The sequence below is a fragment of the Monomorium pharaonis genome, chromosome 1 (genome assembly GCF_013373865.1).
Source record: "Monomorium pharaonis isolate MP-MQ-018 chromosome 1, ASM1337386v2, whole genome shotgun sequence".
Lineage (NCBI taxonomy): Eukaryota > Metazoa > Arthropoda > Insecta > Hymenoptera > Formicidae > Monomorium > Monomorium pharaonis.
Window position 1 is genome coordinate 8,458,212 of NC_050467.1, and position 15,518 is coordinate 8,473,729.

Sequence of the window (15,518 nt, forward strand, 5' to 3'; positions counted from 1 at the left end):
AGAGTAAAGTTTACATAGGTTAGCGACTTGGACGGGGTGGGTGCGGGAGGGGGGCCGAAGGCCCCCCTTGCACCCCCTCCCCGTGTGTGTGAGTGTGTGTGTTTGCGTGCAAAGCATTCACTGCATCACATGGGTTTGCGACTTTTTGTGTATGCATTTGGTCCGTGCGCATGTGCAGTGTGCGCATTTGGTCTGTGTCTGTTTCGCAATGTGTCCGTTTCGCTCTGTGCGCATTTGGTCTGTATCCGTTTGTTACTGTGTCCGTTTCGCACTGTGTCCGTTTGTTACTGTGTCCGTTTCGCACTGTGTCCGTTTATTACTGTGTCCGTTTGGTCTGTGTCTGTTTGTTACTGTGTCCGTTTCACTTAGCTTGCTGTGTCCGTTTATTACTGTGCGCATCTGGGACTCACTCCATATGAATAGCGTGAGTGAGAATGTAATATAATAGTGAGCAATATAATTGCAGTTGGTGTGTCCTACGGTTTTTACTATTTAAGGATGAAGAGGGTTACCTTGTTATAAGGCACAAAGTTTTTAATAGGGAATTTGCACAATTTTTAACAAAAATTGTACTTAACAGTTTATGTATAATGTTTATTGTAATTTTTTTTTGAATTTTTTAAAGCAAATTGAGCAAGAGAATAAAAATTGCGTAATTTGAAAATGCTGAAAACAATCCGAAAAGATCCAAGTTCACTCGAATGTAAAATGTGACGTCACACTTTACTAATCAAAGAGTAAAGAATCACAGGAAGGAATGCATTGTAGTAGTAGTACGATTTATTCGGGACGGAAGTAATGGAGCAACCTTCTATTTCCTTCACTACTACTTTTGTGACATGCCCATTAGTATGTTTTCTATAGTGATTTCATGGCATGTATGCGTGTGTATGTATGCGTGAGCGGATATCTTGATTATCTACTTCTATATATAGCACATTCCTCCTCATCGCTAAAACCAAATGCTTCCTCCTGTGATTCTTTACTCTTTGTCACTAAATATTTCACTTCATACTGATCGTAGAAGTACAGAGCGCATGCACGGCTGTCTACTGGCGTAGTAAAGTGTAACGTCACCTACTAATTAAAATCGTTTTCCCTCCACGTTAAAAATTCAAATGTCTTATTTTTTATTTTATTTTTTTCTATTTAATTGTGAAAATTAAGAATAAAGAAAACTAATAGATTTGTAACATTTTAGACTTAAAGCTTTCACGGTCATTGACGTTGGTTCCAATAGAAAGGACTTCCGGATACATGCCGCGTTCTGGTACAGCGTTGCGCCGACGTTTCGCAAACGTTGCAGTTTGCATTATTAGGGCTAGAAATTCCGATACTGAGCTCTCTGGGATTGTAACCGTCCTTATATACCCCTTGTTCTGGTGGTAAGGATGGGAGTGAAAGGAGAGAGCGAAGTTATTCATCTAATGGTTGCACAGTTCATTGGCCTATCATTGGTCAACTGTTGGCCAATCTTAATGCAATATTTTTTAATTGATCAATTAAATACACATAATTAACACGTATTAATTAGCAAATAGTAAGCTAATATTGTATTAAGATTGGTCAACAGTTGATCAATAGTAGACCAATGAACTGTGCTACTATTAGACGAATAACTCCGCCCCCTTTCCTTATCCCCATCCCTACCACCAGGACAAGGAATATATAAAGACGGTTACAATCGGCACTCCTAACCCTGATGATATAAATTGCAATGTTTGCGAAACGTCGGCGCAATGCTATACCAGGGCACGACATGTATCCGGAAGCCCTTTCTATTGGAAGATTTGTAACACTATTTACTTTATATTTAAACGCAAAAAAATGTAATATTTGTGTAATTTTTTAATGTAATTCACTATTGTGCTATATTACAAGTTTTAATGTAAATGATCAAAGAGACTAACCGTCAAAAAAAGAAAAAAAGGCATAGACATATTTTTCACTTATAAAATATTTTAAAGTATATAAAATCAGGAAAATATTTTTTTAATAATAGTAAGATGCGGTCTCTAGAAAATTAATCAACATAATTAGATAATTACTTTTTTTAAATAAATAATGTGCAGAGCTAAGTTTATTAAAATAGTTTATTAAAACTAAATTAAGTGTAATGTCTTATAAATTATGTTAATACTATTGTACAAACAAAAAATTAACTCGATTAAAATTGCATTAACCCGTTAACGTCCAAAGACATGCAATTTTTTAATTTATTTTTTAGCTTTATTTTCAATAAGAAAAATGGGAAATGTTTTAATCAAAATCATGTATCTTACTATTTTTAGGTGTGCTCTTTTGATTTCCTGGGTTTAAATTGCAATTTTATGCCTCAGAAAACCAATATGACGGATTTTAAGTGGAAAAGTACTGAAAATTTTTTCTCTTGATATTTTTTCGAGTGGAGAAAGTATTAGGCTGGAGTCCCATGTACTGATATTTTCCGCGTAATGCATGTCGCGGAACCAATGAATTTACATTTCTGTTGGAACATCTAAAAGAATGAACGATATGATTGGTTACGCGATACGCGTTACGCAGAAAATACGTGCCATTGGAATCCAGCCTTAGGATATATTTCTAAGCGCGTTCAAAAGTAGATAAAATAGAAGTTTAATGGGAATTTTTTTTTAATTCCAATTTACTGTAACCTTTTTAAATTGACGGAAATTGCAAGAAATTAGTAAAATATGGATTTTTTCTTAATAATTCTATGATAATTAAGCTTAAAGTCACAGAAAACTGTCCGGGGGATGCTGGACTGCCTCTCAAACTTGATCGAGGTCGATAATGTAGAATCATTCGTGCACATCATTTATGAGATTTCGTATATATTTCTTTTATAGATTTAGAAATTCTTTTCCAGAATTAAAATACATATATTAATATTAATCTGTGAATTAAACTAGTGCTCTGTTTTTATCGCCGGATCGTCTCGGACTGATTTCTCACTCACACATATATACGAAATTTTCTCTGAGGCTTTTTTCTTATACCAAAGCTTCTAGCTTATTTCTGCAAGCATTTTATTGTTCTTTTATGTAATAAGATTAGTGCGTACTAGTTATTTGTACGTACAGAGTCTTTAAAACTTATGTGTTACAGATGAAAGATACGAGACGACTGCACAAAAGTATAATTTTCTTACTTTTTTCGTTTTTTACATGAAATTATAGGTAGGCACTATTTGTTATTGTCTATACTTTAATTCTGGAGAAAGATTTTTAATTCTATAAAATCAGTAAAAAAAGAGGCCTAATTAAAAATAATAATGTTCAATCGGTAAAACAGACGACTCCAGCATCCCCTTAATCCATTAAGGGATTTTTAATTCTATAAAATCAGTAAAAAAAGAGGCCTAATTAAAAATAATAACGTTCAATCGGTAAAACAGACGACTCCAGCATCCCCTTAATCCATTGTCGCCTGTTTTACCGATTGAACGTTATTATTTTTAATTAGGCCTCTTTTTTTACTGATTTTATAGAATTAAAAATCCCTTAATGGATTAAGGGGATGCTGGAGTCGTCTGTTTTACCGATTGAACGTTATTTTTAATTAGGCCTCTTTTTTTACTGATTTTATAGAATTAAAAATCTTTCTCCAGAATTAAAGTATAAACAATAACAAATAGTGCCTACCTATAATTTTATGTAAAAAACGAAAAAAGTAAGAAAATTATACTTTTGTGCAGTCGTCTCGTATCTTTCATCTGTAACACATAAGTTTTAAAGACTCTGTACGTACAAATAACTAGTACGCACTAATCTTATTACATAAAAGAACAATAAAATGCTTGCAGAAATAAGCTAGAAGCTTTGGTATAAGAAAAAAGCCTCAGAGAAAATTTTGTATATATGTGTGAGTGAGAAATCAGTCCGAGACGATCCGGCGATAGAAACAGAGCACTAGTTTAATTCACAGATTAATATTAATATATGTATTTTAATTCTGGAAAAGAATTTCTAAATCTATAAAAGAAATATATACGAAATCTCATAAATGATGTGCACGAATGACTCTACATTATCGACCTCGATCAAGTTTGAGAGACAGTCCAGTATCCTCTTAATATGTAAAACAAGGGAATATTAGTTTTCTATATAAAAATGTATTTTCATTACATGTCCGTTGACAATTGTCCTTTTTGTATCACTTTCGTGCAAAAATCACCGATTTCTACACGAAATAGTTTTTTCACATAACCCACTATTACATAATTTTTGTCCTCTATTAGATAGCGTAAATCGTAGAAATCAAAGAAAATTTTTTTTCTTTGTTTCAGTCCTGATCGAGGCGCATTTATATTCTAGGATATTTTATTTTATAGATTTCAAAGAAAACTTAAATTAAATTTGAAAAATTTAATTCTTTTAGAACTTGTTAAAAATTCAAAATATAAAAAGTTGTTAAAAATAACAAGATATTACGAAAAAATTTATTGCCAAGAAATGTAATTAATTTTCTAGATAAATAAAATGATTATACATACATATACACGAAATAAATTTTTATAATAATGTATGCTGTTATAAATGAATTATAATGTTTCGTTATGTATTTTCACAGATTATAATCTTCCACAACAGAAGGTGTATTCTTTAGCCGGCCATGTATTAGCTTTAAAAGATAATGTAGCCGCAATCAAACAATTGATCAAATGTTGCCGCAGCTCTGGAGCGCCCAATGTCACCGTCATTTCTGATTATGTTTTGACACACTGTGTAAAATTATTGTTGACTCATTCGTACACCGAACAAAACTCAGCACTCAAGAATGATATAGATACTTTAATCAGATTGATAATCGACACGGAACTTAGAGTAAGATTTGTTTTAATTATTAATAAACGCGCAGAGGAAGTAGATCTGTTTTACCGATATCCTTCTCCAGAATGAAAGTATGCATTATTATCAGTTTGATTGTAGAATTCATGCTGAAAACGGAAAAGACTTTATAATTTACAGTATTTTTACCATTTTTACCATTTTTACCATTTTTTAATCAAGAATGCCGGATGGAACTGTCACATCATAATAATATTTTTTTATATAAAAGATCTGCAAGTACTCACAAAATTTGGGAGTCCAGACACATAGATGACAGAAAAAATGGAGTTTCATTTTAATTCATCAAGGTCTAACTTTAAAACCCACTGTGAATTATAAATCTTTCTCCGTTTCGGCATAAATCCCGTAATATAAATTGATAGTAATACATATACCTTAAATTCTCACTGGAGGATTTCCAAATCTATATCTTATAAAAGCAATAAGTTGTTTTACAAAAATTACTGCGTTTTATCGGTAAAATAAACCTGCCTCCAGTATCTCCTTAAACACATACATAAATTTTTTAAAGTTTTTTGATTTAAAATAAGTAGAAAGAAGCCATATGACTTTTTATTCATATATATTTTACTTATATATAACATTGGAACTTTGACATTGCCATCCAAACAATCTACAAATTTAAATAATAAAAAGTTATTTTATAATATTTTCTTTATAATATAATAAACATATAGGTTAAGTTAAGATTGTCTATTCGGTCTACAGCGGATCTTGGTACTGAATATATTTATCTATTAATTTAATACTTTTAGTTCATATAAACTGCGGGCCAACAATTTTGTCGGTAATTATTCAGTTTAGTGGAGGCAGCTCCGATGACCTTGACCTTGACATATGTTATCAAGGTCACCCTTCTGAGTGACCTCCGAAAGATTTTAGCCGTCGCTCGTGATTCGTTAAAAAGTTATTAACAAAAAAAGTTTTATAAATACGACACATAATTATTCAGTATAGGAGTACATCACATGGTTTTGCGACTTGCGCGTAGCCAGGTCGATCTCCCCCTTCTTACAGAGCGAAACGACGTCCACGCCTGTACTTTACTACAGTCGGACCTCCCATTTAGCATACTCTTATTTAGCATAACCTCCCATTTAGCACACCAAAAACCTCCGTTTTAGTATACCACGTGATCACAGTCGCTGCGTGTACTCGATGCGCAGTCGTCTGCATCAGGTCCGTACATACGTACTTGCCAATGCAAGAATCACATTCTAACCTCCACAATTTGAAACTGGATCTGACGGCATGTACGTACGGCTCTGTTTTGAGCGGCGCAACACGAACCTCTCATTTATCATATTTGGTCCCGTGGCTATGCTAAATGAGAGGTCCGACCGTACAAGGGTTTGCGACTTTAGATTTAAAATTGTAACCAAATAGCGAATTAAAAATTGGGTTACATTAGGTTAGGAAAAAATACGGGGAAGGAATGCAGGAAAGGGGCTAAGCCCTTCCCCCGCCCACACGTTCTTTGTACCATACTTTGGATATGGATTAGCAAACATGCAAATCACGCATTTTATATATTATTAAATGATATAAAATATATATATTTTAAAAATTAAGTACAGGGGTACATGCTCAAAATATTGAACGTCTACTGCAAAGTGTGGTGCAGAGAACGTGTGAGCGGAGGAGAAGCTCCGCCCCTTCCCCTGCACCCCCTATCTGTATTTTTTTTTAACCTAACCTAACCTAACCTAACCTAACCCAAACATTTTTAATTCGCTATTTGGTCACAATTTTAAATCTAAAGTTGCAAACCCTTGTAGTAAAGTACAGGCGTGGACGTCGTTTTGCTCTGTAAGAAGGGGGGGCTAGATCTAGCTACGCGTGGAAAGTTGCAAAACTATGTGATGTACTCTTATACTGAATAATTATGTGTCGTATTTATGAAATTTTTTTTGTTAATAACTTTTTAATGAATTACAAGCGACGGTTAAAATCTTTCGAAAGCCACTCAGGAGGAGCCGCTCCGATGACCTTGATAACATATATCAAGGTCATCGGAGATGCCTCCACTAAACTGAATAATTTGTTGTACCCCTCGTTGTGAGTACGATTTTGGGATCGCTGCCAGAGATCTCGCGAGGAAGGTATTTCGTCACATACACCGTTATTTGTCTTGAACACTTTTATTCTTGTATTCATTTACAATAGTTAGATCGCGACCCCGCAAGGCAGAGTGTCGCGTCTATTAGCTCGTGTCCACGACCCCGCAAAGCAGAGTGTCGTGGTTGTATATTTACAATAAGTTATCTCGGCGATACACGACCCCGCAAAGCAGAGTGTCGTGTGTAGTCTTAGTTTGTCTACTTCGAATTGACCCGATCCTCACCTTCTTTCGCCGGTTTATATATCCGATAATTCGGTAGTTGGATTGAAAGAAGGGGAGGATTGCGTGAGGGCGTAAATCGGTCAGTATTCCAAATTATTGCTTAGACAGCAAGTGCTGTCTAAGGAGCATTGCGCTAATTGTCGAGCGGATTGCGCGAAACCTCGCGCGATGCGCTCGATGCTGACTGCAGCTGACCGACTTACGTCATCGTGTTACTGACACCTTATCGTTATGAGTGTGTCACTCATAACATCCCTCCCCCCTGATAAAAAGAAAATGAGGGTACTGAATTTTCGCTTTTTCGCTTATAGTTATATCGTGTCGTCGTGTATCAGATTGTTTACAAGTTTCGTTTTTCGACGCTTATAAACTACAATTACAATAATAATTACAAGGTGTCGGATGTCGTATATACAATCTTTCGCAAAAAAAAAATTTTCTTTTGACTTAAATGACGAATTATGCGCAAAATAGAATGTTTAATTTTGGGTGCCCTATTATAAAATTTGTTTCTGTCTTCCTTTGAGGTATTCTCCTCGTTTCGGTTTTACTTTCTTTCTTTTTCATTATGCTTTTATGAACGGTTTTAGTCTATTTGTGTGTACACGTGTTGACGTCCTGCCCTTTTTTATTGTATAATTTGCGTCTGAGTGTTTCTCAGTGATTACGTAGGGTCCCGTCCATTTTGCGTCTAGTTTTTTAGATCTCCCGCGGCGGAGAGTCTCATCATATTCTAATGGCAAATCATCCTTTACGACGTACATTGGATGCTTTATCTTATGCTTGCCTAGCTCGATGGTCGCCTGTATTTTTCCTATTGTGTAGACCTTGTGGCCTGTTATCCCGACGAGAGCTATTCTTTCATGGCGTATTTTGCTTTTTAAATTTTGTACTTTTATCAACGAGAGTGTGGCTCCGGAATCGAATAACGCGTCGATTTTTCCTGATTTGGTCTCTCGTATTGGAAGTGTGACTAAGTCGAGTCCGCTATCTTTGTGTGCGTCTCGCTTTACATGCGTAACTTGATACGCTGCGGCTGTGTGCGCCAAACTCAAGTCATCGCTCGAGCTCTCATCGCTGTTGCTATTCGCTGATTCCGAGCATTTTGACTTTTTAATTTCTTTATTCTTATTTTTGCTATTTTTAGCTTCAGCCTTTATATCGTCTTTGGCTCTTTCTTTGGGCCAAGGGTCACCTTCTTTTTTAGGGTGCCCGTGTAATTTCCAGCATTTGTTCCGGGCATGTCCGGATTTTTTGCAGTAATCGCAGTATGCGTTTAATGTATTTACGCGAGAGCGTCCTTTCGGTCTCGGTAATTTAAACTGTTTGGCATGTCGACTGTTTCGACATTCTCGTTCATTGTGGCCAGTTTTCCCGCACTTTTCGCATTGGGGAGTCGGTTTATGATTATTCTGCTGAGATTCAGTTTGGACCTCTTTCTTGTGTCCATTGGTTCGTGGATTAGGTCTCTTGACCTTTCCTTCTGCGCTCGCTTTTGCGATTGTTTCATAATGTTGAGTTGTCCAATCCCTCGAAGTCTTATTAATCTCGGGGATTATATTTCGTGCTTCTTTTAAGCTTGAATATTGGATGTGAGATCCGTGCTGGTGCCGTAAATCTCTGAGCGATTGCCCATGTGAAGGATCTAGCGTGTGGCTAGTAAGGCGTCGCGTATTCCTGGCCATTTTCCTCGGCGGAGAGTGGACTTTGTTTCCAAGTTGAGAACGAAGTTTGCGAATTTCAATTAATAACTCATGGAGCATGTTCTCCATGGGGTATATCGGTCGCATATTTATTTGTGGCGTTGCCGGTGTATTTCCATTTTGCTCGTGTGAGTCCTGAAGCTCTTGTGCTTCTTTTTCGGGTTCTTCCCGGATTACGCGGGGTGACGCATGTAACGGAGAGCGTGTCGACCGTCCCGCTACGTCTGTTCCCGTTAATGAACGTGTGTCCATATTGTCAATGTTTTGCTCGGTGGACATTTACGTTTGGTTATAAGCGTGCGTGCTGAGTTCGCGTTACGGCTTATTTTGTAATATCGCGTATGTCGCGTTGCGCTAGTGCGTTTGCATTCGTATGCCTTTGAATTACAGCAGCTATCCTAGCTATTTCTTTACGGTAATTGCAGTTACCGGGGGTCAACCGATATTTTGCTCTATTCGTGTTACAATTTTATGTCGTCCTACGCTTGTTTCGCGTTACAATTTAATGTTTGTCGGACTTACATAAGTACGATGAGCTGCATGGTGCGGCGATCAGCTGAGCCTTGTCGCGGTAGGTCTCGGCGTCGTCTCGAGTTTCACTCTTACCGCTGACGCGCTATGTACGCTCCGGCGTGGCTGGCTTCCTGGCCTGTACAGCTGATTGCTCGGTGACGCTTGGTTCCTCTTGGATCTTCCTTTTGGCAGTGCAAATCCTCACCGCTGCCACCACTGTTGTACCCCTCGTTGTGAGTACGATTTTGGGATCGCTGCCAGAGATCTCGCGAGGAAGGTATTTCGTCACATACACCGTTATTTGTCTTGAACACTTTTATTCTTGTATTCATTTACAATAGTTAGATCGCGACCCCGCAAGGCAGAGTGTCGCGTCTATTAGCTCGTGTCCACGACCCCGCAAAGCAGAGTGTCGTGGTTGTATATTTACAATAAGTTATCTCGGCGATACACGACCCCGCAAAGCAGAGTGTCGTGTGTAGTCTTAGTTTGTCTACTTCGAATTGACCCGATCCTCACCTTCTTTCGCCGGTTTATATATCCGATAATTCGGTAGTTGGATTGAAAGAAGGGGAGGATTGCGTGAGGGCGTAAATCGGTCAGTATTCCAAATTATTGCTTAGACAGCAAGTGCTGTCTAAGGAGCATTGCGCTAATTGTCGAGCGGATTGCGCGAAACCTCGCGCGATGCGTTCGATGCTGACTGCAGCTGACCGACTTACGTCATCGTGTTACTGACACCTTATCGTTATGAGTGTGTCACTCATAACAAATTACTCTAAAAAAACTGTAAATAATTTATTGCCAAAAATAATACCTCAACCAGTATTTGAACTTGAATATCATTATTCCGTGAAAATAATAGGTAAAATTTTACATTTTTAATTTTAAAGTATTTTTTAAATTCTATTTTTTTTACAAATTTTTCAAAATTCTTATATTTTACGTGTAATTAATTATCTATTCAAAACAAATTTAGGTTATTTAGAAGGTTATTTAAAGGAAATTATTCGGTTAAAAGAATTTTTTAAACCTTAAGAATATTTTTATATTATTATTATTATAAACTTATTCTTAGAATTTTATTGAATCCTCATATTAATCTTCATGAAAAGAATGGGGAACTTTAATTCTGAATTTTTTTTCTAAAAATTTTATATAAAAATATATATTTTAAAATACATTATATTTTTATAAAGTGATCAAAGTCATGTTTCTTTCTTTCGTTAAAAATTTTTATTAAGGAGGTTCATGTACGACTCTCGTTAATAGACACGAGTTTTTTAAACTGTTATTTTACTTATATACAAAGCATATGAATAAATAATATGAAAAAATAAATTAATTTTTAGATACTAATATAACTTGAGTTCTGTTTAAACGTCATTTAGACTTGACAACTTAACCTATTTTTGAAGAAAAGATTTTAGATTAGTTTTATATGTAAATTTACTAAACAGAATAATACATATTAATAAGTTAAGAAACGAAATTTACGATTTAAGAAAGAAAAAGAGTTGTGTCAAATATCTGCAAATTAGATATATTAAACACACACATACATACCCACGCGCGCGTGCAACGCAGACCGCAAGATCTGATTTCACATATTTTACGATTTTTAAAATTAAATAATAAACTGTCATCATCACATATTGTTTGTGACCATTAAAAATGTGTGATTTATATTTTTATAATCTATATTTTTGATTTATATGTTCAATAATTATTCAAAGAAAAGTTCATATTTCCGAAAAATTAAACGACGAGCCCATATGAACTGTACTTAAAAAATTTTGAAACTTTGACTTTTTCTAGCATATATGTATACACGCGGATAGGAATGCCTGGTCATATGAAGTTAGCTGCGTCCTGGGATTTCTATAGTGCGTGTAATTCAATATAGAAATCGAAACGCACCTAATTTCAATTATATGGCTAGGTATTCCTGTCCTCGTGTATACGGCAAGCTTATCTCATATTTCATGAACTAAATTTGCAATACTTCGCTATGATGCATGAATCACTTTAAGAATTTTTTCCAGTTTGAAAAAGTAAAAAAGACTTTTTATTCTAACATGACTTTATTTCATATGTATATATATTCCATATAAGTGTGTGTATATTGTAACCGTGCTCGCGAGTGACGACCAACTTCGCCTCCGTCCCTGGTCGCGGCCCTGCGCCGCCCGGATGTCGACCGTTTCTCGTGGTTTCGCAAAGATATAAAATTGGGCGTTAAGCGTACGTTAAGCGTACCACTCTTTTTACATACCGCGGCAGATTACTCTTAAATTAATAAATTCGCGGAAAAAGGGCAGGCCTCGTAGGCGACCGGGCGACGGCGGCTCCAATAGCCAGCCCTACTCAGCCCTAAAAATGGTAGAGGGGGAAGTTCGCTGTGGGCGGATGGAATCGGGAAGGCGAGAGAAATATCGTGAATACCATGCACAGTAATTAAATAAGCAAGAATAACAAGTATGTTTCACGATTCGGACAACTACAGACTCTTCTTAACGCTCGGTCGAGCAGTGACAACAATCCACGCGCGCAACGAGCAGGTGATCGCTCGGAATCGGATCTCTCGAATACAGGATAATTATCAATAGCGTTGTTTCACGTACGCGAAGATTCTCCGACTCCTCGATGCCGTATTATGCGCCGTTGGTAGACGCCGAACTCTCGGTAGGCTAACGGTCTCGCCAAGAGCGATTGGGACGAACAATATCTCGAAGTCCGCGTAACACGTGACGAACTCGTGCTCTTTCGTACAATAAAATATCCCGCGAATAATGTGCGCGGCAATTATTACTCGCTTGCTAGCGAGGCGGTAAGAGACATTTATTTGGACGAAATATTTGCGATACGTATACGATACAAATACAAATTGACTCGGCTGCGGATCGGGACACGCACGCAACGCAATTATTACGAAAAGAACGGAACGTATCGAATTCACGCGGACGAGCGTGATCGGGCGAGGCGACAAAGTCACGAGCTCTACGTAACTCTATTTTGACAACCGGAAAGACTAATAAATCCGTGATCCTTTGCGGCTCGCCCAATCGCGAAATTGGCGGCTTTACAATTATTCTGTGATGCTCGTCTCACCGAGTTGGTTTCTCCTCCTCAGCTTCTTTCGGGTCGGGATACTCAGGCTCCTGCGTCCTCTCACAATTTTGCAGTAGCTCGGGATCGATAACGCACGCATCGACTTCCGCAACCAGAGTGTTCGATCTTTGATCCTGCGGAGGCCACTCGGTGACGCGTCCCACGCCCCACCTTGCCTATGATAAGCCGGGCTCTTATTGGCCGCGATTTTTCGACTCGATGTACGCGCAACGCGTGACATGCATTACCGCTACTTGTTGATGGATCGTAAGCGCGGTGATCGAATTTTCGGGGCTCTGCGCACGTGAATTTCGCGCTTCACCGGCAGCGGTTCCTCGTTTCTCAACTGAGCGCATCCCCTATCTCTGGGATGTTGTCTTCGCCTCTCCACTGGCGGAAAATATGTAGCCGATCCGCGTGGCCCTTGCCGGAATTCCAGCGGGATCTATTCTGTAGCCATCCGTCAGGGTCCCTTTTCCTTTTTTAACGAATTATTTGCTTTTATTGATTTAAAACTCTAATTTATTATTGAAAATTACTATAACGCATTTTCTGAAAGCTGTAAAGTGACTTACTAGTAAGGAAAGTAAAAAAATATTAATTTTACATACAGTTCTGATAAGCTTGCAAAATTACGAGAGAGCATAAGCTATAGTGGATTTTCAACAAATTATTCGTTTTTATTGATTAAAAATTTAAGTATATTAATGAAAATACTATGAAGTGATTTTCCGAAAGCTTTCAATCAACTTTTAATATTTTTTTAGCTTTGCAATTTATGTAATACAGTCTTTAAAAGTCTATGTGTAAATTTTAGTTATAAGCTATCGTCGAGCATTCTTAATCCCCATCAACGACCGCTACGAACAGCGTTGCGAATAGCAATGAATTTTGTTTGCGCTCTTCTCACTTTGCAACTTGTAGTGGCGCGACTCGCGGCGAGCGACGGTGCAGATATCTCCCCTCAACGACGATCGTCTTATTTTCCACTGCGCTCGTGTTTCCGTTATAGTCGTGCGTGTATTAACATATTTTATTATTTTCCGACAATAATTATAAGAGCTGTACACATGGAATCGAAAAAGGAGAGCTTTTTGTCTTCGATTTTTGTGGGCTACACGATGGTATAATATTATGCGGTGTTCATCATCCTGTATTATATATATATATATATATATATATATATATATATATATATATATATATATATATATATATTGTAACCGTGCTCGCGAGCGACGACCAACTTCGCCTCGTCCCTGGTCGCGGCCCTGAGTCGTCCGGGTGTCGGGACGATTGTTTTCTCGTAAGTTTTCCCACAAGATATTCGATTGGGCGCCAGGTACGTTGAGCGTACCACTCTTCTCTCAATCCATGGGAAATTGCACTTAAACTGACTAATTGTAAGTTACGAAAAGAATAAGCCTCATAGGCGACCGGGCATCGGCGGCTCCGATATCCAGCTACTCAGCCCTAAATTGGCAGAGGGGGAGGTTCGGCGCGGGCGGATGGAATCGGGAAGACGAGAGAACTATTGAGACACGTAAATGTAACAGTAAGATTAACAAATATATTTGACAACAAGTGATATAAAATGATAGGGCTTCGTTGCGCGGCAATGGTAATTCGCGCGCGGCACAAGCGGAGGGCCGCTCGGAATTAAGTTTGACAAACGCGGGACAGATCTGAAACGAGTTATTCTGCGTACGCGGGATTTCTCCGACTTGTCTACGCTTTATCCTGCGTCGTTAGTGGACGCCAAACTCCCAATAGGATAATAGTGTCGCCAAGGGCGATTGGGACGAACAGTAACTCCGAGCCTGCGACACGCGACGGACTCGTGCTCCTTCGCACGTTATAAGATCCCGCGAATGATATGCGCGATAATTCTTATGAGCTCGCCAACGAGGCGGTACAAAACAATGAAAAGAAGTCGGACGAAAGCGCAATTAACTGAGATTCGCGATACCGATGCGACAAATTAAATCAATATTTTACTAAGAATAAATTATAAATACGCGACAATTCACAGCGCGGTTAATAACTCGCGACACAACTATAGGACGAAATCACAATTGACTCGGCTGCGGATCGGGACGCACACGCAACGTAATTAGAACACGAAACGAACAGCACGGAACGAACTCACGCGGGCGGGCGCGATCGGGCGAAGCAACGATACACTAATAAATTCGCGACTCTAATCTAATGACCACAAGATCGTAATAAATCCGTAACTCTTTCGTGAGTCGCCCAATCGTGAAATCGGTGGCTTCACAATTCTAATACGACGCTCGTCTCACCAAGCCGGTTCCATCGTCTCGGCCTCGTGCGGATCGGGATGTACTCCGGCTCCTGTGTCCTCTCTCACAAGATTCGCTGCTCGGGACTCCAGATTGCACGCACTATCTAAGATAATGTCCGCAGCACGAGTGCGGGATCCTGGATCCTGCGGGGGCCGCTCGGCGACGCGCCCCACCTTGCCTCCGATATGCCGGGCTCTTATTGGCCGCGGTTTTCCAAAATCGATTTTCGCGCAACGCGCGGCGTGCACGCTGTCGCTGGCTGATCGATCCAAGCGCGGTGGTCGATAGTGTTGGGCCCCGTGCACGAGAATTTTTGGCGTTTTCCTCTGCGGCAGATTCCTTTCTCCTTGCCGAACGCATCCTTCGCCACCGGGACGTTATTTCCTCCTCGACTAGGGCGTTTACTGATGGCAAGCCGTCGCGATCTCCGCCGGGACTTGTGCGGAATCGGATTCGAAGTCGCCTCGTCGGAACACCGGCCTCGCGTGCCTTCGCTGGATCCTGAAAGCGTGATTCGGCGGCAGTATCGGAATTCTCGTACGATACAAATTGTAGGCAAGATAAGGGCGGTATTACCTGCGGACCCCCGCTCAAAAAGGGTCTCCGTTACTCCCTCGATGTCCGCTCACTCTGCGACCTCCGCGAAGACTCTCCGTCGAGACGAGACATCCAAAAATTACAAGATAGA

The 15,518-nt window shown here is 38.9% G+C and overlaps 1 protein-coding gene and 1 long non-coding RNA gene across 7 annotated transcripts in view; both read left to right on the plus strand.

The window, feature by feature from the left end:
* Window positions 1–15,518, plus strand: part of LOC105832099 — a 151,996-nt gene that overhangs the window by 131,420 nt on the left and 5,058 nt on the right. For all 6 annotated transcript variants that reach the window (XM_036293887.1, XM_036293880.1, XM_036293876.1 and 3 more), the window contains one exon: window positions 4,573–4,826. In XM_036293887.1, the coding sequence (XP_036149780.1) occupies window positions 4,573–4,826 (254 nt within the window). The remainder of the gene's footprint in view (window positions 1–4,572; window positions 4,827–15,518) is intronic.
* On the plus strand, window positions 10,165–11,490 carry LOC118647930. The gene is made up of 2 exons (XR_004965076.1): window positions 10,165–11,238; window positions 11,356–11,490. It is a non-coding gene; the product is annotated as an uncharacterized LOC118647930 (long non-coding RNA).